The sequence below is a fragment of the Parambassis ranga genome, chromosome 2, assembly GCF_900634625.1.
Source record: "Parambassis ranga chromosome 2, fParRan2.1, whole genome shotgun sequence".
Lineage (NCBI taxonomy): Eukaryota > Metazoa > Chordata > Actinopteri > Ambassidae > Parambassis > Parambassis ranga.
Window position 1 is genome coordinate 13,674,488 of NC_041023.1, and position 18,505 is coordinate 13,692,992.

At 39.4% G+C, this 18,505-nt stretch overlaps 3 protein-coding genes across 5 annotated transcripts; all 3 read left to right on the top strand.

The window, feature by feature from the left end:
* Window positions 1-525: 525 nt before the first annotated feature.
* LOC114452924 (sodium-dependent neutral amino acid transporter B(0)AT1-like) lies at window positions 526-5,601 on the top strand. The gene is made up of 12 exons (XM_028432455.1): window positions 526-863; window positions 1,197-1,337; window positions 1,438-1,575; window positions 1,656-1,837; window positions 1,944-2,054; window positions 2,430-2,542; window positions 2,633-2,761; window positions 2,844-3,000; window positions 3,102-3,306; window positions 3,402-3,561; window positions 4,206-4,368; window positions 4,567-5,601. The coding sequence occupies exons 1-12, from the start codon at window positions 665-667 to the stop codon at window positions 4,774-4,776; spliced, it is 1,908 nt and encodes a 635-aa protein (XP_028288256.1). The 5' UTR covers window positions 526-664; the 3' UTR covers window positions 4,777-5,601.
* Window positions 5,602-7,895: 2,294 nt separating this feature from the next.
* Window positions 7,896-12,583, top strand: LOC114426286 (sodium-dependent neutral amino acid transporter B(0)AT1-like). Of its 3 annotated transcripts, none has more exons than XM_028393598.1 (12): window positions 7,896-7,998; window positions 8,699-8,923; window positions 9,759-9,899; window positions 10,007-10,144; window positions 10,215-10,396; window positions 10,479-10,589; window positions 10,663-10,775; window positions 10,865-10,993; window positions 11,104-11,534; window positions 11,625-11,784; window positions 12,071-12,233; window positions 12,329-12,583. In XM_028393598.1, the coding sequence occupies exons 2-12, from the start codon at window positions 8,725-8,727 to the stop codon at window positions 12,500-12,502; spliced, it is 1,941 nt and encodes a 646-aa protein (XP_028249399.1). In that variant the 5' UTR covers window positions 7,896-7,998; window positions 8,699-8,724; the 3' UTR covers window positions 12,503-12,583. The 3 variants fall into 3 exon arrangements, with proteins under 3 accessions (XP_028249399.1, XP_028249407.1, XP_028249390.1); XM_028393606.1 differs by lacking the exon at window positions 7,896-7,998 and having other exon boundaries at window positions 8,629-8,923; window positions 11,104-11,260; window positions 11,330-11,534; XM_028393589.1 differs by lacking the exon at window positions 7,896-7,998 and having other exon boundaries at window positions 8,629-8,923.
* Window positions 12,584-13,719: 1,136 nt separating this feature from the next.
* Window positions 13,720-18,505, top strand: LOC114451481 (sodium-dependent neutral amino acid transporter B(0)AT3-like). The gene is made up of 12 exons (XM_028430107.1): window positions 13,720-14,135; window positions 14,787-14,927; window positions 15,053-15,190; window positions 15,611-15,792; window positions 15,872-15,982; window positions 16,062-16,174; window positions 16,256-16,384; window positions 16,460-16,616; window positions 16,761-16,965; window positions 17,054-17,213; window positions 17,297-17,459; window positions 18,209-18,505. Exons 1-12 carry the CDS (start codon window positions 13,994-13,996, stop codon window positions 18,398-18,400), a joined length of 1,833 nt encoding a protein of 610 aa, XP_028285908.1. The 5' UTR covers window positions 13,720-13,993; the 3' UTR covers window positions 18,401-18,505.

Consider the following 18,505-nt stretch of genomic DNA (forward strand, 5'->3'; position numbering starts at 1 on the left):
TATAAAGAACGAAATGTCAATCATTGTATGTAATAAAACAATCTACCATCTCAAGGGTGATGGTTAATAAAGATAATGATGGAAATAATGCTGCCTCTACAGTGTCTTATTATTTCTTTCTGTCAAACAAAGTAAGACTAAATGTTGTTTTTTTAACAGCTTTGGATGTTTGTTGGTTATTGGTAAAAACTTACATTAAGAGACACCTCATACCTACTGTATTGTCTGGATCTTCTGTTCCAGTACAACAGCCTCACATTCTTTATAAATGATTCTAATATCACATTATACTAATTACCAAACTCATGATCATCATGCTCATCTTTCAGGAAAAAAAGTGTTGGTGACAGCATCTTATGTGATTAACCATTATAGGTTGCACCTTTTCCCGGTTAAACTTGCTGACATCACGCAATACAACACAGGCTGTGATGTGCTACTGATAACTGCACTTTGGGTGCCACAGGTCACAGTTAAAACCTCAGTGTCATCCAGATAAACAGTAGAAGGAGAGAGAGAGAGAGAGAGAGACAGAAGCAGTAACTGTATGGGAGAAAGGACACAGCTGCCTGGAGGTTTGCAACAGTAGCAGTTGTATCTAAGGAAGCTTTAACAGCTACATTTACAAATTCTGAGTCAAGTGAATTTTACAAAAAAGACAACAATGAAGCTGAAGCTACCAAACCCAGGACTTGATAATAGGATCCCCTCTCATGGGGACCTAGAGAAGATGGAGAAAGAGGAGGCAGGGGACAGACCCAAATGGGACAACAAAGCCCAGTACCTGCTCACCTGTGTGGGCTTCTGTGTGGGACTTGGTAACGTCTGGAGGTTCCCATACCTGTGTCAGAGCCATGGAGGAGGTAAGCAGCGATCACTGTAATTATATAAATGTACAAAATGTTTATGATTTTACATCATCTCTAATAAATAAAATCTCACCTCTTTTGGGGTTGAACACATTAAAATGCCACAATCAAACAAACTTACTGACAAACTTTGTCAGTCTGCACCAATGGTATATATCTTTTGTTGATACAAGAACTACTTTTGTGCAGTTTAAGCATTATTTTCATATCATATAATATGTGTAGTGCAGTTTTAGTGTGTGTGTGTTTCTTATGGCATTGTATTTTTTTTTTAGATTTTAGTTTTAGATTAGATTTAAACCGATTTAATCAATGCTGTGCTTGTAGGAGCGTTTATGATTCCATTCCTTATCCTGCTGGTTCTGGAGGGAATCCCGCTGCTGCACTTAGAGTTTGCCATCGGCCAGCGCCTGAGGAAGGGCAGCGTGGGAGTGTGGAGATCAATCAATCCTCACCTGACTGGAGTTGGTATGATAAAAAAAGATGGCCCATTTTTCAGCTGGCAAAAATAACACTGGGAACCTAATTATTTTTAATACAACTACTGCATGTTTTCATTCTGTTACAGGTATTGCCTCAATGCTTGTCTCCTTTTTGGTGGGTATGTACTACAACACCATCATGGCCTGGATCATGTGGTATCTCTTTAACTCCTTTCAAGATCCTCTGCCATGGAGCCAGTGTCCTCTCAACGCTAACAAGACAGGTGTGCATTTATTTATCAGGACAACAGCGAAGCTTCAAGACATTTCGTTTTCAGCATTATGATCCAACTGTCCATTTCAGGTTTAGTGGAGGAGTGTGCACGGAGCTCCACTGTTGACTACTTCTGGTATAGAGAGACTCTGAACACTTCCACAGCGATCGATGATGCAGGAGGTCTGCAATGGTGGATGGTGCTTTCTCTGGTAGCTGCCTGGACTCTACTCTATGTTTGCTGCATCCGTGGAATTGAGACCACTGGCAAGGTCTGAAAGTCACATTATAACTGAGAATTTTAACAAGGGCTCCCTTCCCGCACATACGTTTCAAGTAGGTTCAAATACATATCTGTGTCATTCCTTCACTCCTCAGGCGGTTTACATCACCTCCACTCTACCGTATGTGGTCCTCACCATCTTCCTCATCAGAGGACTGACTCTCAAAGGCGCTGCAGAGGGAATCAAGTTTCTCTTCACACCAGATGTAAGCACGCATCAACCAACAAATGCCAGGCTAGCATAAATAGCAAGAATAAAAAGTCAGGATAAAGCTTATTTTGGCATTTTAATGAATGACTTATTTATTAGTTAGTACGTCTTAGAGGTGTCTGTTTGCTTAATGAACACCTAGGGTCACCCAGGAACATTGATTAAGGCACCATAAACCTGCTCATAAAAGCTGATGATAAAGGGTTAATACAGTACAGCCAATACTGTAAAATATAATCATAAGCAATATAGATAGTGAATTATTTGCCTAGATGAGTTTAAAATCAACCTGTCCAAGATTAATTATTAATAATGACTGTAACAAACATTCATAAAGAAGTCATTTAGTAATTTTGGATTTTCTATTAAGGTGAATGAGTTAATGAATCCAGCAACCTGGTTGGATGCAGGTGCTCAGGTGTTCTACTCCTTCTCCTTGGCCTTTGGAGGTCTCATCTCCTTCTCCAGCTACAACTCTATTCAGTGCGTAAACATCTCAATCATCAACAATCATAAGGTTCATCCTGTTCAGCAGCTGAATTCACACCATTTCCTTTCCTAATGTTCTTTCAGCAACAACTGTGAGCAAGATGCTGTTCTCATCTCCATCATCAACGGCTGCACCTCAGTGTACTCCGCAACAGTTATCTACTCCATCATCGGATTCAGGGCAACAGAAAAATTTGACGACTGCATTTCAAAGTGAGTTTCAGAAAACTAAGACCCTACTACCAGGCAATATTAGTGTCAACTCAATGTGTGTGTGTATTTTTCTTTTTTACAGCAACATCTTGAAGGTGATGAATGCCTTTAACTACCCTGAAGGCAACATAACAGCAGACAACTACTATGAGACGGTGGCCCATCTTAACACAACCAATTATGATATTATCCAAGGACTGGGCTTAGCTGAATGTAACATGCAGACCTTCCTCAGTCAGGTGAGAGACGCGTTATTTATATTTATTTTAGGACAGTTGCCAATGAAATGGAGAAAAACTAATGTCACAGTGCTTTAAATGTACATACTATCCTCCTTCAGGGTGTTGAGGGAACTGGTTTGGCCTTTATCGTGTTCACAGAGGCCATCACCAAGATGCCTTTTTCACCTCTCTGGGCTGTCCTCTTCTTCGTCATGCTCTTCTGTCTTGGCCTCTCAACTATGTTTGGGAACATTGAGGGAGTGGTTGTTCCTTTGCAAGACCTTGGAGTCTTGCCCCGAAGTTGGCCCAAGGAAGTTTTCTGTGGTAATTTTCCTAATTTCTTGATAGATATGAAATACAAAATTGGGGGGGAAAGACAAATTTTAAAGCATAACCATTGTTTGTTTTGTTTTTTTTAGGTCTTTCTTGCCTTGTTTCTTTTGGTCTCGGGCTCATTTTTGCTTTACGCTCTGGGAACTACTGGTTGGCTCTTTTTGACAACTTTGCAGGCTCTATCCCACTTCTGGTTATTGGATTCTGTGAAATGATTTCTGTGATCTACATCTACGGTATAGATAGGTGAGTCTGTCCAGGAAGTTGTCTGAATTTTTAGTTAATTTAAAAAAAACTGAATCATTAAACCTAAAGCATCAATGTAGCTAGGCACAGCCCAACCATTAGGCTCCTTTCACACACTTGACAAAAAACCCTACAAACATTGTCTTCCACAGACAATGATACACTCTATATACCTTCCTAAAGCCAAAGTTCAAATCACTAGTGATGCAAATATACTATTTTTTACACCTATTCAGACTATCCACAATATTGTACTGACCATTCAGTCATTTTTTTAGGGGGTATATGATTATATTGCACTCTTTGGCAGAGACTGGCTATGCAGTCCATTGTTGGTGTCTGATATTCTGTTCTGTCTTGTGATGTAGAAAGGCTGGGGAACATATCTTTTTATCAATAATAGTGCAAATCAAACGTGCTATTTCAACCTAATTAAAAAAAAACATTTGTAATATATGCAAAATGTACAATATTTCTTGTGTCTTGATTTGGAACAAAAACTTTGAGTGACAGTGTTTTAGCATGATGCTAACAGCGCACACACGTGTGTCTTTACTTCCTGTAACTGATAAAACTACAAGGCCATCTTTTATGGATACATATACTTGACTACACAACGTCTTTCTCTTTTTACTTCCGAACAGGTTTAACAAGGACATAGAGTTTATGATTGGCCACAAACCCAATATTTTCTGGCAGGCTACATGGAGGGTGATTAGCCCACTCATTATGATCTTCATCTTGATTTTCTACTTTGTTACCCAAGTCAGCAAGAGTCTGACCTATCTGGTCTGGGACCAAGAGGCAGTAAGTGTGCTTCTCACAGGATTTAATTGTTGTAATATGTTGTATTATGTTGTATAGCTAAATTAACTTTTGCCCACTATTACAAATTTACAACTGTTTTTTTCTTATCTTTGGTAAAAGTTAAAAATAAGCCAGTGTTACCTCAGTCCTTGCGTGCATCATAGGTTGCTGTAACATTTTTCATGACTCCATTTGCAGCCTGGCTTTCCCACTCTGGCAGAAACCCCCTTTCCTTCCTGGATCTATGTCATCATCTTCATCCTGGCGGGAATTCCCAGTTTATCCATCCCTTTGTTCGCAATCTTCAAATTCTTCCAGAGGAAATGCTGCAAGCAGAAGGACTACAGTGACAATACAGTGGACACTATCTCCGCCAAAATACAAATGCATGACAACATGAAGTATTAGATGGTTTTTAAATTATTTAATGTGACTTTGGATTTTTATTATTGTGTGTTTTTAACTACTGCTGCTTTTTATCTGACCTGTATTGATAAACATCTACCTATCTCCAACTTTGTAAAGGAGGGCAATAGTTTTCTATTGTGATACAGGTGTTTGTGTACATTGTACATTCAAGTAAGAACTGTTGTAAATTTTCCCATGAGACGCTACAGCTTGTTAGCTTAGCAAGGCATCAAGCTTGGAAACAAGGGTTACTGTAAGCCAGGCTACACCAGGAAAAAAAAATCTAAATATCTCAAATGTAATTGTTGTTGAGCCAGTCTGTCTGCTACCCCATTTGCACTCTTTATACCAAGTCAAGCTAACTAGCCACTGGTTGTAGTGTAATATTAGCACCGAGAACATTATTCATATTTTTGCATGTTTTTTTGCTCTTTATATGAAAATAAGTAAGCAAATTTTATACATTGTTTTAATGTCCCTGTGAAATCAAACTCCGAATATTTTATATGATGTTTTGCACAAAGTCAAATGCCAGTATCTGGCTCAAAAATGACAGAAATAGTAGTTTTATAGGTATGTCAATGAAGATTCTCAGTCATCCAGGTCATTTTCCTTCAAGAGCTTAAGCGACTTGTAGATTTTTTTTAAAGACTACAAAAATTACTAATAATATTTAGACATTGTAATTCTTAGGAAGCTAATTACAAATGTTGACAACTCATCCTTCACTTGAGGGTGTCTAGTTTTTCTGCTCTCTAATCTCAGATCTTTATTTCAGATTTGAATTATGAGTGAATAAAATAATGAAAATATCATGACCGTGAATTGGTGGTTTCATAGTTTTTGTTTATCAACACATTTAAGATTCTCAGTCATCCAGGTCATATTCATTCAGAAGGTTGAAGCGAGGCATCTGGACTTGTAGAGTTTTCTTACAGATGCCTTGCCTTAACCTTCTAAACAATAATAGTCTTTTTTTTCAAATTTAGTGAAAAAAACAAAAAAAAACTTTGATTTTTTTTTTTGCATACTAAACTGATTGGGTGAATGATAATTAATAAACACAAAGGTACAACATGTGCTCTGGCTAATCTACAGAAGACAACAGATAACAGATCATAAAATTGCTTCAGCATTGCCAAATGCTATAAGATGGACCCTCCTGGACTCACATTAACCCCTTCAATATGGTTCAGCAGTTGTAGACAGGACTACCAGGCTTCAATGTGATTGCCATGAGACTGGTGCTCCCTAACCCAGGACTGCATCTGTGGATCCTAAAACATGAAGATCTGGAGAGGATGGAAAAGGAGGGTTCTTATTACTATAGTACTTTATGATGCTTTATACATGTGTGTTTCTTTCTGTGGTGGTTAAAAAAAAAATTCAAACATACTGCCAAATATGGTACCTACAGTAAACTGTGAAAAATTCCACTTTAAATAAATCATCTGGTCCTTTGCACCCAAAGCCTAAAAGGAAGTTAAATATATTACTCATTCACAGCTACAAGAGAATGCCAGGGAATCTGCCATCAAGCTGTATTAATGATTCTCAGGAGCATTAGGCCTTCTAATGTAATGGATAACCATTTGTGTGGTTTGTGAGGTAGAGACGGTGACCCCCGGGGTCAGCTGTTTATTGCAGAAAATGGATACCAAACACATTTTGCAATGCATATTTTCAAGTGTTTCTGTGTTCAGTGATTCAGCCCTCTGGATTGCTGCATATCACTGCAGTGGATAGATAAATACAAAGACAGGTAAAAGTCAAAGTCCAGGTGATCAGTTTAATGTGTGACTTTTCTATCATTAATATGCAATATAAGGGATACAAAGAAATAACAGTGTGTTACAGAAATCACATTTGCCTATGCTGAGAAACATCTGTGATTATAGCCATAAACTGTGTTAAAACAAATCAGCAGCTCTTAATGACATCCTGTTGTTAATGCCTAACTGCTAATAATGCTTATCTTAAAACATATGTTGAACTTCAACCCTGCACAAGTCCCCACAGGCTGTTTCATGTAGAAATGCTTTTTTCAAAGCATAAGGCCAATCTACTTAAGACATAATAAGATATTTTATAAAGCAAATGGGCAAAATAATCCACACAAAAAACACACGTTTTTAAGATGCCACATGGAATACCTTTTGTCTATGTCTCATATTAATGTTATCTTGAGTCTCCCTTTCCTAATCTCTTCATTACTATCACAAACATTTCTCAGGTGCCTTTTTGATCTCATACGTTATCCTGCTGGTCCTGGAAGGAATGCCTCTGCTGTTGCCCGAGTTGGCCATTGGCCAGCTTCTCAGGAAAGGCAGCGTGGGAGTTTGGAGGGCCATCAGCCCTCTGACCGGGGCTGGTAAGTAATTGGTCAACAGAGGGAGCCCTCACACCAACTGTGAGAAGGCACGATATGCTGTGAGAGAGCAGTTCAATCCTATACAGCCATGTCAATAAAGAGGAGAAGAGATGCATGTCCATTGGGAGTGTAAGGCTGGGGACACCCTACACCTTTTTGGAAAGCAGCAGCTTCCTCAAAGACTTATGAACAGAGGTTCTTATTTATCTCATATGTAGTGCATGTATTGCATTTTTAGGGTTATCTTACTTAGGAGCTAACTTTGATAGATACACTAATAACTTGGCTCCAAAAATAGGTTTTGCAACTGTGGATAGATTGTCTGTCATATAAGTCTTTGCGATTACTTTACAGCTTTATGCAAATGAGCACTTCTTGATTCGTGTTGTAAATAACATGTCTGACCTCCAGACAGCATACTATTTTTTTGGTGTTTTAGTGAACTTGGATGACTATCTTTTAATATATAATCAAATGTAATAATTAACAAAATTATGATAAAAAACAAGATATTATTAGGTATGAGATTTTTCAGACATTAAATATTGATTTATAGCATAAAACAAAGAGCATCATGAAACAGATTACTTCAGAAAAAGACTCTGTATCTGTCTCAGCCAGCAAAGGGTGGTGTTGCTTGAGAAAAGACACATTCCCTGACATGACAGTTAAATCTCCTTAGCAATTCTACTCGGGGCTTAGTTGTTTTTTACAGCCAAAACCCCCTAAATCAAATACGTCAGGGCAACAAGGACTGTGTTCTCCTCTTCATCATAACAGCTTGTCTAAGCACTTTGGGTTATTTAGCCCATTATCAGCAGGGCCACAGAGGAAAAAAAACTACTGCACAGGTGAGAAACATAGAACAAGTGGATTCACACTGAGGATGTTCTTCCTGTCAGGGGACAATAAAAACCACTTTGCCATTGTATAATATTTTTAACCCTTGTGCACTGTTCGGGACATTTTTGCCCTCTGAGAGTAATTTTTTTGTTTATTTTGGCTATAACTTTGTCTATATGTGAGCAAATTTAATCATTTTTGCAGAATAAGCTTAATTTTACATACATTTTGTTAATATGATTTTAAAATTTTTCATAGGTCAATAATTCACTGTGGGCAAATTTTACCCCCTTTCGTGTTGTTCGGGACAAAAACGTCCTCTAACTTTAACGGTTGTAAAAATATATCAGATAAATATTTTTTGCATATTTTTTGCATAGACCTTTTATTTACTTCAGTTCTGATCAACAGTAGTTTTTACTCTTTTTCTACTGTTGACCAGAACTGAAGTAATTAAAAGGTCTATGCAAAAAAATATGAAAAAAATATTTATCTGATATATTTTTACAACCGTTAAAGTTAGATGACGTTTTTGTCCCGAACAACTTGAAAGGGTAGTGTGTGCGAACGTTGCATAAGGGTTAATGTTTGACTATAACCAGGGGCAGAGTGTACTCCAACTAATCTATGAGCTGAACTTGATAAAGATCCTAAACTTGTTTTAGCCTTAGGAAGAGCACTTCACCTGACTATCACACTGAATTCTAGAATCAGAAGCATAACATCTGTGTGCCATGAAACTGGTGCTTCCAAACCCTGGACTGGATCTCCGGATCCCTGATTACAATGACCTGGAGAGGATGGATAAGGAGGAGGCTGCAGACCGGCCCAAGTGGGACAACAAAGCTCAGTACATCTTAACCTGCGTGGGATTCTGCATTGGGATTGGAAATGTATGGCGGTTCCCTTACTTATGCCAAAGTCATGGGGGAGGTAAGCAAAGGTGGAAATGTTTATATGATAAAACTTTAATTTTTATTTTCTGTTATTGTTTCACAATGGTCCAGATTTCTTGGTATGTTGTTATTTCTCAATGTTCTTAAAAAGGAACAAGATGGTCCGGTCCAGTACTGTGTGCACATAAGGGCCAGGGAGCAGAGTCAAAGACTTTACTGTCACCATGCCCTGCTGAGATTATGTTGCTATTGAGTTGTTTTACATAAAACACAGACATAATGGTCCAGCCTGACAACATAAGCAGAAAGAAATGCTGTAAAAACAGGCAATTAAAGTCTGCAGTGTAAAGTATATGTTGGGCTGGGGAAAGGAAAGGAGATTTCAGCAGTGTTTTACAGCTCTAGAAACCATCCTTGTGATGTGTCACCTGCCTGGGGCGGGTGGGTGGCTGGGTGGGGAGTCTGATGACATTGACATTCACATGACATCAAGTGGCCATGCTGTAATAGCAGTATGGCAGATGTTCCTGAGGCAATCATGCTCTTGTCATGGAATTCTTGTGGTTTTGAGAGATGTGTTAATGTTGGGGTCATAATGTTGGAGTCATAATAGGGGTCAACTGTAGTCCACAGTCTGGCAGTGAACCAGTGCATCATGGATAATGATGTGGAAGTCCAAGCCAGTATAGTTGGCAGGCAGATTGCATTCCTGTTGATATCAGGCCAACTGATATCAGGTCTCAGTGGCAGATCTGGCACTTTTAATGTCTACCGAATTGTCTTAAGACAGGATATTAGAGGCATGGCTCCTATCGCTCATGATATCGAAAGAGGATTATATTCAACATCCAAATGTATTCCACATTTCTCAGGTGCCTTTTTGATCCCATACCTTATCCTGCTGGTCCTGGAAGGAATGCCTCTGTTGTTGATGGAGTTTGCCATTGGCCAGCGTCTCCGGAAAGGCAGCGTGGGAGTGTGGAGGGCCATCAACCCCTATCTGACCGGTGTCGGCAAGTAACAATTTGACACAAATAAATTTGACATCCAAAGAACACAACCAGTTATTGAACAATTGGGTCTTTAGTGTGTTATTAGTCATTGTTGTTGTCCTACTCAGGTATTGCCTCCATGCTGGTGTCCCTATTGATTGGACTGTACTACAACACTTTAATAGCCTGGATCATGTGGTATCTCTTCAATTCCTTTCAAGAACCTCTTCCTTGGACGCAGTGTCCTCTCAATGAAAATAGGACAGGTATCCAAGCGCGCACACACTAATCCCTAAACCATACATCACCAAAACTGACAGTTTGATGCTTCTTCAGGGTACATACCAGAGTGCCAACAGAGCTCCACTGTGGATTACTACTTTTACCGAGTGACTCTGGACACTACAACCTCCATAGCAGAATCTGGAGGGATACACTGGCCCATGGTAGTCTGTCTTTTAGCTGCCTGGACATTCATCTGTGCCTGCTACATACGAGGAATCAGCACTTCTGGAAAGGTTTAGTGAACCTACTTTCAAACAAGCATTACCCAATCACATCTATCATCTCATATGTTTGCATCTCTTGTCACGACCTCAGGCAGTGTACGTCACAGCTATCCTGCCCTATATAGTGCTGGCCATATTCCTAATCCGAGGGCTGACTCTGAAGGGAGCCATGAATGGAGTGAAGTTTCTCTTCACACCAAATGTATGACATAATAAGTATCTATAAATGGCATCATAAAAAGTCACATCAGTCACTATATGTCTTGCCCTTGCAGGTGGAAGAATTAATGAATCCAACAACCTGGCTGGATGCAGGTGCCCAGGTCTTCTACGCATTTAGCTTAGCATGGGGAGGCCTTATCTCCTTTTCAAGCTATAACCCTGTTCAGTAAGAGACATTTAGAACTCCTGCAACAGCTAAACTCTACTCTCAGATACACCATGTTCTCAATCTGTTGTCTTTTTTCCTTCTCCTAGCAACAACTGCAAGCAAGATGCTGTGATTCTGTCTGCTATAACTGGCCTCACATCAATCTATGCTGCCACAGTCACCTACACCATCATCGGCTTCAGGGCCTCAGAGAAATATGACAATTGTATCAGTCAGTGAGTAGTCTGAGGAGGACAAAGCTGTTTTTTACAGTACTCAAAAACTGTGAATTTTGAAGACATCTGAGTACAAACAAAGATCTTGATGTGACATATTTCCTCATTAGAAACATCAGGACACTATTGAATACATTTAACCTTCCTGAGGACAGCATCACTGAAACCAACTATGATTCAGCCTATAAGCATCTGAACAGCACCTATCCTGATATTGTTCTTGGACTGGACATTCAAATTTGTGACATGCAGAAACTTCTTAATGAGGTGACTACTTTGCACGTCTATACCATGTTTATCATGCTGTTTACTCTGATCTGCATTGTGTTTCTTCAGGGAGTGGAGGGAACAGGTCTGGCCTTCATTGTGTTTACAGAGGCCATTACTAAGATGCCCGGCTCTCCAGTCTGGTCTGTCCTCTTTTTTGTCATGCTTCTCTGCTTGGGACTCTCAACTCTGTTTGGCAACATTGAGGGAGTGGTGGTCCCCTTGAAAGACTTGAATGTGTTACCTAAAAAGTGGCCACAAGAGGCACTGACTGGTAATCTGTTTTAAAACTATGAAGATTTGTAACTGATGTTTATAGCTGATGTTTTACCATGACTCATGTCTTTGTGCATGTGTGTTTCAGGAGTAACGTGTGCTTTCGCCTTTATTATTTCCTTGCTATTTGCGCAGCAGTCGGGACTTTATTGGGTAACTCTATTTGACAACTTTGCTGGATCTGTTCCGCTGCTGACCATTGGATTGTTTGAGATGATAGCTGTTGTTTACATCTATGGCATAGACAGGTAAACCTTACATGGTATTGTTATTAAACAGCATACCACAAATTGACCACACATCTGTGTCCTTAAAGACACATATAGAAATGTAGACTTTTCTGCTCTAGTTTCAGTTTAGCACAATTGACCAAATCAGTCACTATTTCTCTTAGCAGCTAAATTTGTATCCCTACCAGTCACATTTTCCAGTACAATAAGAGAACAGAGAACATGAAAACTTAAAATATAATACTGCCTCTGTGATGCTATAAAGGTGGTAACATAATTTAATCACAATCTTCTTGTGTGGCAGGTTTAATGAGGACATACAGTTCATGATTGGACATAAACCCTCCATCTTCTGGCAGGCTTCCTGGAGGTTCTTCAGTCCTGTAATCATTCTAGTTATTCTTGTTTTCTACCTGGTGACTCAAGCCCAACAAGAGCTCACCTATTTAGTCTGGGACCCCAACTCTGTAAGCTCACACTTTCCTAAAAATATTCAAGAGTTTGTGTATGTTTTTTGACAAATAATAGTACTATTATTATTATATTGTTTTACTGTTAACAGGACAAGTTCCCAGTCCTAGCATCAGTACCTTACCCTTCCTGGATCAACGCTGTTATCTTCCTCTTGGCCGGAGTCCCCAGTCTGGTGGTGCCTTTTTATGCATTATGTCGGCTGGTATATGTTACCTGTAAACAAAAGGAACAACAAAATGATAAAATTAGTCATGTTCCTTAATTTGATTAAACTTTTTAAATACAATACAATCCACCACTATTTAATTTTCAGAGCTATCTTCACCTGTTGGTTACCTATTTATATTCGTGCACAAGTTTGTGATGTAGTTTTATGAACAGAATAAAGTAATTTATGCTCACTGTTGCTGTATTTCATGGTTTCCTTTAGTATTCTACACATACTGACCTGTTAAATGAATGTACACCTGGTGATTCAGAGTCATGGTTATGAGGTGTAATCCATTTTCCATCTGCAAAAAAGAGGTCTTGCAGTAGCATGTTCGCACCAGCAGGTGGCACAATGCAACTACTCGGATACTAATTCAAAGACAAAAATAATTTTCACACCCTCATTTGATATCAAGTACCAACAAATGTTTTGTCTTGCTAATATGGTAACATTCATGAATGTTTAACACAGGAACAAAAAAAAGATTAAAATGTTATTTATTCTTGGAATGTAGGTGAATAATTGGTGGTGACTTCCATTATTCCTGTAACCTTTACCTTTGTGTTTTTTTTTCTGTTGAGCAACAGTCAAAAGGCAGCAGGATAAATTGTTAGATTGCACGAGGAGCTGTGCAGACTGGGTGTCTATATCACTGTAATAAACACATAAATATATATAATTCCTGTATATAACATGAAAAAGTTCTAGATGTTTATCATTTTACCCTAACCCTATGATATAAAGTTCCCAGTCCCCTTCTCTTCATTGATTGAACACCACCACCAGGGATCATTGCTGACAAGGACAATAAAGCCAGGCATCAATCCATTAGACATGTATGAAGTCATGGGCTTAAGCTAAACACAGCAGGCAGCAAGCCAGGGATGGTATAAACTCACTTACAATTTATGGGCATAACATTATACCTGTGTGCACAGTCAAAGGAGAGAAATAGGGGCATGAAGAGGTTATCACTAATTACATATGTCACAGCAACACTCGGTTAAATCTCATTTTTTCCTTCTACTTTTCACATACACGTTTTACAACCTTTACACGTCCGATGACTGATTAAGTGAATACAGACTAAAGCATTGGTTGTGATACAACTATTTTCATGTCTGTTTGACAGACTGTTAAACTAATTGTTAGGTCAGTGTAAAACTATAGCAGCATCACCAGGTTATCCATTAATTCAACACTGAGCACACTCCCATCTTAAACAAGCAGGGAGATTTGAACACTAAATCATTGTGCCTGGTGTTTTCTCTCCCTTCCTCATGGCCTTATGACTTCATAAAAAAGCAATAAAAAAACTGTGTCTCTGCCTTAAAGCTGTGACTGATTGAATGTTAAAAGACAACTCACTGAGGAGTTGGGCTGTGGAAGACAGGGGAGTGCCAGGCATCACTGGAGACTTTTTTTTTTTTGCACAGTGATTAGGCTGAGAATTCTGGACTAAATACACTACCTGACTGAAGCGCATGCTAGGATCCAATTTTGTAACAGAACTGGATTTTTGCCACATTTTGCAAGCTGAAAATGGGTCAAACAAAGGACTCGGGGTCGGAGGAGAGACCTAAATGGGACAACAAGGCTCAGTATCTGCTAACATGCATTGGCTTTGCAGTGGGACTTGGAAATGTGTGGCGGTTTCCCTATCTATGCCAAATCTATGGAGGAGGTGAGATGCTATTTTGTTGTTTTTTTCCTTTTTTAAAATTAAAATGCAATTTTAAGTATTTAACCCCTCATATCAATTTTATCCCATCTTGAAGTGCTTTAATTTTTTCAGGTTTTCTTTTTTCTCCAGTTTAACAATATATTAACAAACAAACTAGGCCAGTCACTGCCTTGTCTATGTTTGGCTGATCATTAGAAACATTAGGATTTTTTCCTACACAATACACCTACTTTCTCTGTTTACTTCCTCATACCTCGTACCATACCTCGTTCCTCATACCGAGTAAGATTATGTTGAGCCACAAAGTCGCAGAATCCTAAAGGACACAGGTCAGGGTTACCTTCGTTGAATATCTATTAACTTCACATATTGAGTCTGAGATTCCCACAGATGTGGGTGTCAAACTCTGCTGAACCTATATTGGTCTTTACCTTTCCTCACATGCAGAGGACATTTATGTATGAATATATATTATTTACCCTCCTAACAGACAAATATTAACAGTTTTATCTTGATAATAAAATATTCATTGAGACATTACCTAGAATTAAAAAACTAAATTTAAAACTACACCACTCTGCAAAGCCTAATGATCAACACAATCTAATCTCTAACTTGATTTCTAACAAATGAGACCAATGTTTGCTTCAGGTGCATTCCTCATCCCATACCTGATCGCCTTGGTGTTTGAGGGCCTCCCCCTGCTCTACCTGGAGCTGGCTATAGGACAGCGGCTCCGCATGGGCAGCATTGGTGTCTGGAATTCAATCACTCCATTGCTGGGAGGGCTCGGTGGGTAACCTGAAAATATTAGTAAACTAGAGTTATTATGTGCATATTCCTCTGAATGACTCAAATAAGAAAGAACGCATCTATTTACAGTTGGACCTACACCTGTTAATACTTTCTGTTTGTAGGTATTGCATCCTCTATAGTTTCATTCCTTGTCAGTATTTTCTACAATACCATCTTGGCCTGGGTACTGTGGTACTTCTTTCACTCTTTCCAAAACCCCTTACCATGGAGCCAGTGCCCACTCAATGATAACCTCACAGGTAAGGGGAAAAAACATTTATGATCACACACTGTGCTTGCTAAATAATGTTGACAGTTACAACTGAAATATTGTCCGATCAGTCCAAGTCCAATATTGAGCTGTTCTGGTAAGAGTAACTTTTCCAAAATAAAAGTTTTATTACCAAGACTACTATCAAAATCTATGTGGACTTTCAGATCAGATTTAATGAGAAAACTACTTAAACGTTTTATGGCACAAAGGGATATTGCACCACAAGACAAAGAGCATACTTTATTTTCAAGGTAGATTTACCTGTCCGATAGCAGAATGGGAAACATTCCCAACTTTGTTTTGGGTAATAAAAATGAGATCCACCACATCTCCCTGCAAAGCAAGGGGTGTGATGATGTAATGCTTTTCAAAAAAAAAAATTTATGTTGAGTCCCTGTATTTTAAGGCTACAATGTTGAGTGTGAGAAGAGTACTCCAGTGAATTACTTCTGGTATCGTGAGACCCTAAACATCACACCTGACATCGAGACCAGCGGCTCCCTGCAGTGGTGGATGGTCATCTGTCTGGCCAGCGCCTGGTGTGTGGTCTACATCTGCTTCATCAAAGGCATTGAATCCATGGGGAAGGTCTGTGCACCTGCTAGAAAACATTCATTTACTGGTTTAAAATCAACCACTGTATTATATAAAGCCGTCTTCTTCTCAGGCTGTGTATGTGACCGCCACCTTTCCCTACCTGGTGCTGACCATTTTCCTGATCCGTGCCATCACCCTGCCTGGAGCTACTGATGGACTGGTGTACCTCTTCACTCCTGATGTGAGCGACTTTTGCTAAGACAGCTTGCATTGTGAATCCCAAACAAAGCCCATGATCTGAAATGCTCTGCATGTTTCAGTGGGAGACTCTGAAAAACCCACAGGTGTGGCTGGATGCTGCCACCCAGATCTTCTTCTCTCTTTCTGTGGCATTTGGAGGTCTCATAGCGTTCTCCAGCTATAATGCAGAAAGGTGAGACCTGAAACTCCACACCTCCCCCCTTTATTAAAGCCAGAGTATAACAAATCTGTCTTTTTTTCCTTGATCTGTTAGAAACAACTGTGAGAGGGATGCTCTTCTTGTAGGAATAATAAACAGTGCCACATCTCTCTACGCCTCCATCCCCATTTTCTCCATCCTGGGATTTAAAGCTACCACTGGCTACAACGCCTGTCTAAAAGAGTAGGTATGATGCCTGTTTAAAGAATGATTTTGAAACTTTATCCGTTGATCTCATTTCTTAACTCCCCTCTGCAGAAACATCATGTCCCTGACAAACTACTTTGAGATTTCAGATCAGAACATAACAGTGGAGAACTACAAACAGTGGTTTGATCATCTAAATGAGACATTTCCAGATAAAGTTTTCAGTTTGAACCTGAGGGAGTGTGACCTACAAACATTTCTTGACCAGGTACTGTAACTTTGAGAACTCATCCTATCTTTGAAGATGCATTCCTTCGCTCTGAATCTGGTTTTCTATCATCTCTCCCTTCCTTTTATTCATCAAACGGTTGTGTCCAGTTTCTTATCATACTTTCATTTTTTCCTCACCCAGAGCGCTTCAGGTACTGGCCTGGCTTTTGTTGTGTTCACTGAAGCAGTGATAGAGATGCCAGGCTCGCAGGTATGGGCCATACTGTTCTTTGTCATGCTCTTCAGCTTGGGTCTGTCCTCAATGTTTGGCAACATAGAAGGTGTCCTCACACCCATCAATGACCTCAAACTTGTGCCCAAGTGTATCCCTAATGAACTTGTAACAGGTAACAACACATAAGCTGAAATCTGTTCCCTAATAAAAAAGGACAGGTGTGTTTCTGATCATTTTTTTCTCCCCAATTATTTTCTTAGCGATCCTGTGCCTTATATCATTCTTGGTGGCCCTCGTCTTCACCCTGGGTTCAGGGAATTACTGGGTGGAGGTCTTTAACAGCTACGTGGGCTCTGTGCCTCTGCTCATCATCGCGTTTTTTGAGATTATTGCAGTCATTTACATCCGTGGAATGAAAACGTAATGTTTTATCATTTACTTTTTTTTTTTAGATTGAGACCTTATTTTGATCCCACTGTTGAACATTTTTTGTCTTTTGACAGTTTCAGTGAGGACATTTACTTCATGACTGGACGCAGGCCTAACATCTTTTGGAAAGCATGCTGGATGGTGATTAGCCCTGTAATGCTTCTGGTAGTGTTGGTTGCATACGTGATCATCCAGGCACAGACGCACCCCACCTATCATACATGGAACCCAGATTATGTAAGCAAATCAACCCCACCAGCACCACCGACACCACATTAACCTAGATAATCCTCATCTATATAATAGGATTATTGATAGCATCTGTACTTAAGTATTGCTGGGTAACTGTACTTTTATAAGGTAAAAAGTGCCAAGCTTCAGTACTTCCTCCACCACCGCAGCCTGGACAGGCCATCGCTCTATCACAGGCCTCCCAGAGTGTACAACAATGAAGACAACTTCCCCACTACACTATACACATCATAAAACTAGTTATTGTTGCTTATCAGACTAGAAAAGGTTATAGAGCCATCTCATGTGGTCAACCCATAGGAAAAATGGGAAAAGGTTTAGTGGAGCTCAATATAACATTGGGTTTAAATGGGCTTGAACCTGGTTAGGAATCATTCATTCTTTGTTGACTAATGAGAAGTTCACACATGAAAGACTGGTAAATAATAAACATAACAAAACTAACAAATGATTAGAAATGGGTTAAAAAGCAAATAGCAATATTTGGTTTGATTACATTCTGCCAGGATACACTGCTGGATATGAAATCAAACTGAAGAAAACAAGAGACACATTTTTACTAAGGTCTCAAGTGTAGACCAAAAACCACAGCAATCTCACCTTAACCCTTTCTAAGTTGTGTGCCTGTTTTATGTAGCACCGGCTCCTGCATAACATCCTGACATCTCCATTCTTCAGAGGTGAAAAGTAACTGAATGGTATAATCTGAACACAAATCCTGTCTGTGTTTGTAGGAACGATTCCCCCAGACTCAAGTGAAGCCATATCCAGACTGGGTGTTTGCCATCATCCTCCTGCTTTGTGTTGTGCCTGTGATTTCCATCCCTCTGGTGGCTTTCTACAAACTGATCTGTAGAGTCAGAAACTCCTCATCCCGTGCCAATTTAAATCCCTACTGCAACGGCGGTTTTCAGGCTGACACATAGGAACAGAAGAAGCAGCAAAGTGATAAAATAACATCGAGAGTTATAATGCTACTACGATCTTGACCTGAGACTGTGGAACTTTCATCTAACATGTAATCACTTAAA

Excerpts from the sequence above, each read along its gene's own strand:
- LOC114452924 (XM_028432455.1), top strand. The coding sequence starts at position 665 with ATGAAGCTGAAGCTACCAAACCCAGGACTTGATAATAGGATCCCCTCT. Across the intron at positions 864-1,196 it reads GTGTCAGAGCCATGGAGGAG|GAGCGTTTATGATTCCATTC; the intron begins GTAAGCAGCGAT and ends CTGTGCTTGTAG. Across the intron at positions 1,576-1,655 it reads TCTCAACGCTAACAAGACAG|GTTTAGTGGAGGAGTGTGCA; the intron begins GTGTGCATTTAT and ends TGTCCATTTCAG.
- LOC114426286 (XM_028393598.1), top strand. The coding sequence starts at position 8,725 with ATGAAACTGGTGCTTCCAAACCCTGGACTGGATCTCCGGATCCCTGAT. Across the intron at positions 10,590-10,662 it reads AGTTTCTCTTCACACCAAAT|GTGGAAGAATTAATGAATCC; the intron begins GTATGACATAAT and ends TTGCCCTTGCAG. Across the intron at positions 11,785-12,070 it reads TACATCTATGGCATAGACAG|GTTTAATGAGGACATACAGT; the intron begins GTAAACCTTACA and ends CTTGTGTGGCAG.
- LOC114451481 (XM_028430107.1), top strand. The coding sequence starts at position 13,994 with ATGGGTCAAACAAAGGACTCGGGGTCGGAGGAGAGACCTAAATGGGAC. Across the intron at positions 16,966-17,053 it reads CCCTAATGAACTTGTAACAG|CGATCCTGTGCCTTATATCA; the intron begins GTAACAACACAT and ends TTATTTTCTTAG. Across the intron at positions 17,460-18,208 it reads ATACATGGAACCCAGATTAT|GAACGATTCCCCCAGACTCA; the intron begins GTAAGCAAATCA and ends CTGTGTTTGTAG.